Source organism: Babylonia areolata, chromosome 30, assembly GCF_041734735.1.
Source record: "Babylonia areolata isolate BAREFJ2019XMU chromosome 30, ASM4173473v1, whole genome shotgun sequence".
NCBI lineage: Eukaryota > Metazoa > Mollusca > Gastropoda > Neogastropoda > Buccinidae > Babylonia > Babylonia areolata.
This window is the reverse complement of record NC_134905.1, coordinates 12,909,940-12,919,713: the sequence shown is the minus strand read 5'-3', so window position 1 is coordinate 12,919,713 and position 9,774 is coordinate 12,909,940. Positions and strand designations below refer to the sequence as shown.

The following is a 9,774-nucleotide window of genomic DNA, read 5'->3' as shown; positions in this document are numbered from 1 at the left end:
CAGTGACACTAACTACATTATTTGCGTGTTTGCTGCATATGATGTTCTAAAGTGGACACTGAATGAACTGCAATGAACAGAAAAGAAAATTTGAATCGACTGTTTCACTGCCTCGTCTACACGGCAATAGTCAGTGCAGATCTTCACAAAACATGTTGCAAACCCTGACGCGATGGCAACGTCTCCTTTACCGCCGAATTGAAAGAATTTCTTAAATAATCATCGACGTGTTTACTGCATATGAATGTTTTAAAGTGGATACTGAATTAACTAGAATGAACAGAAGAAGAAAAAACTGAAAGGACGTTGTGTAGTTTCTCAGTGAGTGGAAAGACAAGCTTGTTGAACACGGATCTCTGTAGATCTATAAAAAGGACATACATTACAGTGTTTTTGAGGCGATGGGAACGTCTCCTTTACCTCGGACTTGAAATAAATTTTTAAATGCCTGAGATATACCAAAATAACATGATTTAAACGGCGTTATGATTTCGATTTCCGCTGTCATTTATTCCACTTGCAGAAAATGCTGAAGTAGTGATTTTTTAACATCAGCATTGAACCTGCGTTAGCACGGTGGGTAAAACCACTCATTGTCGACCCAAACATCCATGGTTCTAATCTACATTTAAGCCCTTATTTCTTTTCTTTTTTACACAAAGCTGTATATAATTACAAAAACGAACAGAGAACGCATTTCAGTAAACTGAATTTTTATTTTTATAAGTTTTTTTTTATTGTTTTTTCTTTAAGTGTCTATCCCAAGTGAGTCTTGAAGGTCTTGCCTTTCTTGTGATTGTTGGATTTGTGGCGTGCTTATGTTTGTATTACAGTGCTATATAAAAATGAGTTCATTATGATGATGACATTATCATTATTATTATTATTATCATCATTATTATTATAGTGCTTTCTAAAAATGAATGAATGATGATGATGATGGTGGTGATGATGGTGATGATGATGATGATGATTAATGTTACTATTATCATTACTACTACTACTACTACTACTATCATTATCATCACTAGTATTATCGTCATCATCATCATCATCTCGATGTGTATATCGATCCGTCTATCAGTTCATCTGCTTATCCATCCGTCAATCTTCTCTGTCTCTTTCAACCACTCCCTCTTCTCTCTGTCCTTCAACCACTTTGTCTTTTTCTTCTCTGTCTCTTTCAACCACTCCCTCTTCTCTCTGTCTTTCAACCACTCCCTCTTCTCTCTGTCCCTTTCAACCACTCCCTCTTCTCTCTGTCCTTCAACCACTTCCTCTTCTCTCTGTCTCTTTCAACCACTCCCTCTTCTCTCTTTCAACCACTCCTCTTCTCTCTGTCCCTTTCAACCACTCCCTCTTCTCTCTGTCCCTTTCAACCACTTCCTCTTCTCTCTGTCCCTTTCAACCACTCCCTCTTCTCTCTGTCCCTTTCAACCACTCCCTCTTCTCTCTTTCAACCACTCCCTCTTCTCTCTGTCCCTTTCAACCACTTCCTCTTCTCTCTGTCCTTCAACCACTCCCTCTTCTCTCTGTCTTTCAACCACTCCCTCTTCTCTCTTTCAACCACTTCCTCTTCTCTCTGTCCTTCATCCACTCCCTCTTCTCTCTCTCTTTCAACCACTCCCTCTTCTCTCTGTCCCTTTCAACCACTCCCTCTTCTCTCTGTCTTTCAACCACTCCCTCTTCTCTCTGTCTCTTTCAACCACTCCCTCTTCTCTCTTTCAACCACTCCCTCTTCTCTCTGTCCTTCAACCACTCCCTCTTCTCTCTGTCCCTTTCAACCACTCCCTCTTCTCTCTGTCCCTTTCAACCACTCCCTCTTCTCTCTGTCCTTCAACCACTCCCTCTTCTCTCTGTCCCTTTCAACCACTCCCTCTTCTCTCTGTCCCTTTCAACCACTCCCTCTTCTCTCTGTCCTTCAACCACTTCCTCTTCTCTCTGTCCTTCAACCACTCCCTCTTCTCTCTGTCTCTTTCAACCACTCCCTCTTCTCTCTGTCCCTTTCAACCACTCCCTCTTCTCTCTGTCCTTCAACCACTCCTCTTCTCTCTGTCCTTCAACCACTCCCTCTTCTCTCTGTCCTTCAACCACTCCTCTTCTCTCTGTCCTTCAACCACTCCCTCTTCTCTCTTTCAACCACTCCCTCTTCTCTCTGTCCTTCAACCACTCCCTCTTCTCTCTGTCCCTTTCAACCACTCCCTCTTCTCTTTTTCAACCACTCCCTCTTCTCTCTGTCTCTTTCAACCACTCCCTCTTCTCTCTGTCCTTCAACCACTCCCTCTTCTCTCTGTCCTTCAACCACTCCCTCTTCTCTCTGTCCTTCAACCACTTCCTCTTCTCTCTGTCCTTCAACCACTCCCTCTTCTCTCTCTCTTTCAACCACTCCCTCTTCTCTCTGTCCCTTTCAACCACTCCCTCTTCTCTCTGTCCCTTTCAACCACTCCCTCTTCTCTCTGTCTCTTTCAACCACTCCCTATTCTCTCTTTCAACCACTCCCTCTTCTCTCTGTCCCTTTCAACCACTCCCTCTTCTCTCTGTCCTTCAACCACTCCCTCTTCTCTCTGTCCCTTTCAACCACTTCCTCTTCTCTCTGTCTTTCAACCACTTCCTCTTCTCTCTGTCTTTCAACCACTCCCTCTTCTCTGTCCTTCAACCACTCCCTCTTCTCTCTGTCCTTCAACCACTCCCTCTTCTCTCTGTCCTTCAACCACTTCCTCTTCTCTCTGTCCTTCAACCACTCCCTCTTCTCTCTGTCTCTTTCAACCACTCCCTCTTCTCTCTGTCTCTTTCAACCACTCCCTCTTCTCTCTGTCCTTCAACCACTCCTCTTCTCTCTGTCCTTCAACCACTCCCTCTTCTCTCTGTCCTTCAACCACTCCCTCTTCTCTCTGTCCTTCAACCACTCCCTCTTCTCTCTTTCAACCACTCCCTCTTCTCTCTGTCCTTCAACCACTCCCTCTTCTCTCTGTCTCTTTCAACCACTCCCTCTTCTCTCTTTCAACCACTCCCTCTTCTCTCTGTCTCTTTCAACCACTCCCTCTTCTCTCTGTCTTTCAACCACTCCCTCTTCTCTCTGTCCTTCAACCACTCCCTCTTCTCTCTCTCTTTCAACCACTCCCTCTTCTCTCTGTCTTTCAACCACTCCCTCTTCTCTCTGTCTCTTTCAACCACTCCCTCTTCTCTCTTTCAACCACTCCCTCTTCTCTCTGTCCTTCAACCACTCCCTCTTCTCTCTGTCCCTTTCAACCACTCCCTCTTCTCTCTGTCTTTCAACCACTCCCTCTTCTCTCTGTCCCTTTCAACCACTCCCTCTTCTCTCTTTCAACCACTCCCTCTTCTCTCTGTCCCTTTCAACCACTCCCTCTTCTCTCTGTCCTTCAACCACTCCCTCTTCTCTCTGTCCCTTTCAACCACTCCCTCTTCTCTCTCTCTTTCAACCACTCCCTCTTCTCTCTGTCTTTCAACCACTTCCTCTTCTCTCTGTCTTTCAACCACTCCCTCTTCTCTGTCCTTCAACCACTCCCTCTTCTCTCTGTCTTTCAACCACTCCCTCTTCTCTCTGTCTTTCAACCACTCCCTCTTCTCTCTTTCAACCACTCCCTCTTCTCTCTGTCTCTTTCAACCACTTCCTCTTCTCTCTGTCCTACAACCACTCCCTCTTCTCTCTGTCTTTCAACCACTCCCTCTTCTCTCTGTCATCAACTCCCTCTTCTCTCTGTCTTTTTCAACCACTTCCTCTTCTCTCTGTCCCTTTCAACCACTCCCTCTTCTCTCTTTCAACCACTCCCTCTTCTCTCTGTCCCTTTCAACCACTCCCTCTTCTCTCTGTCCTTCAACCACTCCCTCTTCTCTCTGTCCCTTTCAACCACTCCCTCTTCTCTCTGTCCTTCAACCACTCCCTCTTCTCTCTGTCCTTCAACCACTCCCTCTTCTCTCTGTCCTTCAACCACTTCCTCTTCTCTCTGTCTCTTTCAACCACTTCCTCTTCTCTCTGTCTTTCAACCACTCCTTTTCTCTCTGTCTCTTTCAACCACTCCCTCTTCTCTCTGTCTCTTTCAACCACTCCCTCTTCTCTCTGTCTTTCAACCACTCCCTCTTCTCTCTTTCAACCACTCCCTCTTCTCTCTGTCCTTCAACCACTCCCTCTTCTCTCTGTCTTTCAACCACTCCCTCTTCTCTCTGTCTTTCAACCACTCCCTCTTCTCTCTGTCTCTTTCAACCACTCCCTCTTCTCTCTGTCTCTTTCAACCACTCCCTCTTCTCTCTGTCTTTCAACCACTCCCTCTTCTCTCTGTCCCTTTCAACCACTCCCTCTTCTCTCTGTCCTTCAACCACTTCCTCTTTTCTGTCACTTACAGTCGCTTTAGTTTCTTCTCTGTCTCCTCCAGTCACTTGGGACCGTCAAAACCCCTGTCCTACACAAACAACCAGTCACCAACACTATTGTGAAAGCAACAAACCTATTGTGGAGATGTTTCTTAATATACATGATATTTTATCAACACTCTGTGTGTGTGTTTGGAAGGGAGGGTGATTAGGGGGGTTGGTGGGGGGTGGAAATGAAGCCGCTGTCATGTTTTGTTTGCTTGTATGTAGATATGTGGATTTTCGATCTTTTGGTCAAACCTTTGTCATATTTTCTGTGTGTGTGAGCGTGTGCGTGTGCGTGTGTGTGTGTGTGTGTGTGTGCGCGCGCGCGCGCGTGTGTGTTACGGTGAGTGACAAGCCTGTGGATGCACAGTTACTTTCCATAATACAGATGTGTTGTGTTGTATTGTATTGTATTGTACCGTACTGTACTGTACTGTACTAACCTTCCTCAGCACACTGTGCTCACAGCCTTGTTCACCTCTTCCACATGAACGCAGTGAGACGCAGCTGTCACAGCCGTGTGAACAGTTGTTTCTCTCAGCATGCTACTTCGTCAACTGGTGGACGGACGGACACACTCTGATCACAAACGGCCTGGGGTCGATGGATACTTGTCGGAATGAGACTCCAACGATCTCGGCCTGCGTGCAAGGGCTTTCAAGATACAGTTTTGTGATATTGCTGTTCTTGGTGTCGGGCGTTCTGACATTGATGTGGAAGGTGTATTGCTTTCGTACTGTGGTGTATGGTATGTGCAGTGAGAGTGGTGTGTGTGTGTGTGTGCGCCCGCGCGCGCGCGTGTGTGTGTGCGTGTGTCTGTGTGTGTGTCTGTGTCTGTGTGTGGGGTGGGGGGAGGGTGTGTGTGTGTGTATGTGTGTGTGTATGTGTCTTTGACTGTGTCTGTGTGTGGGGTGGGGGTGGAGGGATTGTTTGAGTGAATATGTGTGTGTGTGTGTGTGTGTGTGTGTGTGTGTGTGTGTGTGTGTGTGTGTGTGTGTGTGTGTGTGTGTGTGTGTGTGTGTGTGTGTGTGTTCGAACGTGCTTTGAAGTTTGGCTGGATTTCTGTGTTGGTTATGGATGTTAGTTTTTCAATGTGTGTTTAGGCATGTTTTACTCGTCAGGTTTTACATTGTACAGTAATGGATAATAATGGATACTTATATAGCACACTATCCAGAAATCTGCTCTACAGTGCAACTGAGCATGTTTTTGCACGAGTGGTGCTGTGTAGACTGGATTATCATTGTTGTTGCTGCCTTTGGTACAGTATTTTGTTGAGTTTGTCGTCTTTGCTTCTTCTTTAGATGAACCTGCATATCTTAATGAATTGTATATGTGTATATATATATATATATGTATATCTAATTGGAACTATTGTAAAAACGCTTGCAGCAAAATTATTTGATTAAGCGCTATATAAATGAACCTATCATCATTACCATTATCACGGTAAGGTAAGGTAAGGTGTGAAAGGTAAGGTAAGGAAAGGTATTGTAAGATGAAGTTAAGTAAGATTAGGTAAAGTAAGGTATAGAAAACCCATAACACACACACACACACACACACACACACACACACACACACACACACAACCACATGCACACACACACACACACACACGCACACAACCACACGCACGCACACAAACACACACACACACACACACACACACACACACACACACACACACACACACCACAAAAAGCGTTGGCATTTATTCGTAACAGCCCTGCAGCAGGTGTTGCCCGAATAATACCAAAGGCCGCAAGATCTTAGGATCTATAATTTTTGCAGCGTACTGATTAACATCCACTTAATTCGAAACGGCCTTTGTCTCTGACTGATGAGAATGTTTATCATGATATTGAGTAAGTCCTTTTTTAAAAAAAAATCAATTATTATTCTTTTTTTTCTTTTTTCTGTTTTTAATAGAGGGACATCCCCATTGATTCATAACATGTTCGAAGCTTAAATCACACAAACTCACAGAGCTGTGTGTTTGCAGCACTTGTGTGATGTGTGTGTGTGTGTGTGTGTGTGTGTGTGTGTGTGTGTGTGTGTGTGTGTGTGCGTGCGTGCGTGCCTGCGTACGTGTGTGTGTGTGTGTGTGTGTGTGTGAATAACGCCCGTGTGTACGTACTTACTTGCATATACGTGGATGTGTTTGTACTAAAACACACACGATGTATATTGGTGGGTGTTGTTTGCTTGTTGAGAGAGAGAGAGAGAGAGAGAGAGAGAGAGAGAGAGAATATGTGTCGAAGCAGTATACTTTCATTTTTTGTATTTTCAGATACATGGTAAAGCAAGAAGTGAAATACTTTTTTATATGTACGTGTATGTGTGAAAAGACCATATTTTAATGTGATTTATGTTCAAACATCATTCATTGGATAATGATGGTGACTGTTTTGACAGAATGAGTGTCAAAAATGACCTAAAAATCTATAAATACGTCACGATAATTGTAGGCAGTTAACCAATAATCTGATCAGCATTAGATTCCAGCCATTTCAGAAGTCCAGCCTCGTTTGATTTTCTTCGCTTTTCTGCATAAGTGTTCAAAGTATACATGAAAGGGTTGATGGCAGCGTTTAATGGCAGTATAAATATAGCCAGAGCTACATTCACTTCTCCGGGTATAGGGATACCAGCTAATGCCAGCATGCCACTCAGTCCGATGGGAAACCAGCACATGAAATCTGTGACAGCCACAGTGATCAGTCTCCGAGCTATAGTCATGTCTTTTGACGCTTTCGTCGTGTTGGATTTCAGTGCATTGCTCTGTATTGACCAGTAGATAAACCCCTGACCAGCAGAGATCAGCAAAAAGAGAACAAAGTTAAAGACAATCAATACACCGAAAGAATAATCTCTTCCTTGGAACTCTTGCCGAGTAATAGGTAGAGGAATACAAATGCCCGTCTGACTATAAAATTCCCAGTGTGACGTCACCGGAAGCAAAGGCAGGAAGGCAAGAAACCAACCAATCAGCCACGTCAAGATGCAAGTGACAGTGGCGGATGTTTTGTCAAAGCGCAGAGTGCTGAAGGGGAAGTGGAGGACGACGAAGCGATCCAGTGTGATGAACCAGATGGTCATGGCCGATACCTCACTGGAGAGGAGAGAGAGAAACCCAGCCACCTTACACCCCACACTGTTCTTCCAGCTGTCGTCGTGATACAGATACCTGCCGCGGAACCGTTCATCAGCCGCTCCAATGATGACGATGTACACACCCATGAGAAAGTCGGCGATGGTAAGGCTGGTGACAAAGACACCGAAGCCACTCGATGAGGTCATGCTCTTTGCAAACAACCGTGCGCAGAAACAGAAGATGTTCCCAGTCACCGACAAACAGGTGATCAGCCACAGAAAGCCACGATAAATCCACGCCTGCAACAAATCATCACATGATGAAATTTCGTCTTTGGGTGCATGGCAAGACGAATAATCAAAGTCATTGGGGAGAATATCAGTGCAGCATAATTTATAGTTGTGTGCAGATATGAAACACAGATGGGGAAGATGTTTGAGTAGATCAGCTGGAAAGGTTTTGACTGGGCTGTGATCCATGTACAGTTCACGTAGTTCAGGTACATAACCCAGCCCTCCAGGGCCAATGGTATGAATTGGGGTGGAAGATAAATTTAATTTCTGAATTCGAGGAAATGGTGCCAATACTTCAGAATCAAACATTGTCAGTTCTGTGTATGACAAATCCATGCTTGTTAGTATTTTCTGTTGGTCAATGGTTGGAAGATTAGTGTGAAGGGAACTGAGAGGATTGTTGGACAGCGACAATGTGTGCATATTTTCCAAACCAAGAAACGAAGTCATGTTTACTCGCTCAAGTTTGTTGGCACTCAGGTCCAGAAGCCTCAGGTTCTGCAGAGTCATACTGGGCAGTGACGTCAAGGAACACCGCGCAAGACTCAGACGGATGAGGTAGGTGTTGGCGTTCACGTCAGACGGCGTCATCCCAGACCCTGCTGCATCCAGATAGCGGAGTTGAGGGAACAGTGCCGCAGAGAAAGGCTGGGAGCACATCAAGGCGTGACCCTGACAGAGGCATTGCCCTGGGCAGACCACGTCACACAACAGTTCATCATCACACATCGGGCAGTGGGGCCATCCGTCGCACAGGTGCTCACTATGGACACATATTGTTGACGCCCTGCACCTGAAGAACCCAGGACACGTCATTTCCCTGCAGCCATCTTCGTCATAACGATCGATGCAGTCATAAAAACCATTGCAGCGTGTGTAGACAGGCAGACAGTCATTGTGCTCGCCTGGACAACGGTAATGACCATGTGGGCAGGACTCGTTGGCTTTCATTCGCCTGGAGATCAGCCTCCCAGTGCTATCGAAATCTATGAGGACAGGAGATGGCAAGTATTTTTGCCCTCGCGTGGATAGAAATGTGAACGCGTCACACTGTTTTTCATCTGATTCATCCCAGCAATGGGAAATAACATCACATACTTTATCATACGATATGCACTGGCCACTGGAGCATGCGAACTGTTTTCTACAGGGAGGGTGTTGACAGAATGATTCATCGCTCCCATCCTGACAGTCACTGATGAAGTCACACACTTGCGTAAACGACAGAGTGATAAGTTGATCCCTGCATGTGAATATGGAGGCTAAAGAAACGTGGTGATGTGATGCCCCAGATTCCTTCACGTCTGGCGTCAGATTAGAAAAATGACAAAGTATGCCCTCTTCGTCACATATTTTATATTGATTAGAGCCACACAACAGAAATGTATACGTCATGTGTCCCTCTTGGCATATTGTCATAGATTGCTCTTGTCCTCTGGGAAGTTCAAGCCATGTACTGATGGTACTATTCGAAGAATCAGCTTTTGAAAGACGATATTCATCAATGGTATCTGTTCTGAATTCACAAATAGCCCCATAAGAAAGTAACTCTGGTTTCAGTGTACAAGGACGGGGAATATATTCTGACACAACATAATTTGTTGCGAAACATAACATCCCACTGAATATCTTTGTGAACAGAAAATCAAACGAATGGTAAAGCACACTCCTATCTTCCATTGAAACATGTCTGTATATACTAGGCATTGACATATCCCTTGTGTTCACACCTATCCAAAGGTTCCTGAGCCTTTTTATATGCATCTTTCTCACGTTTTGAAGCCTATTTTTCCAGTCATGGACACACTGGGGAAAACCCAGTTTTCCTCCCATTGTGTTGCAGTACTCATTAGCCCGTTCATTAGCATCTTCTTTGCTACTTTTGAATGCATCCAGATCGTGGACGAATTTGTAGCACTTGTTACAAAATGCTACCAACCCCTGGCACTGTGAACTGCTGAAGGGACAATCTTCTGTTTCGTCCTGTCCATTATCACACTCTGTCTTCAT

At 44.9% G+C, this 9,774-nt stretch overlaps 1 protein-coding gene across 1 annotated transcript; it reads right to left on the bottom strand.

Moving 5' to 3' along the window:
• Nucleotides 1–6,849: 6,849 nt before the first annotated feature.
• On the bottom strand, nucleotides 6,850–9,774 carry LOC143275250 (relaxin receptor 1-like). Its single transcript, XM_076579225.1, has 3 exons — nucleotides 9,645–9,774; nucleotides 8,221–8,453; nucleotides 6,850–7,770 (listed from the first exon to the last, which is right to left on the bottom strand). Exons 1-3 carry the CDS (start codon nucleotides 9,772–9,774, stop codon nucleotides 6,850–6,852), a joined length of 1,284 nt encoding a protein of 427 aa, XP_076435340.1.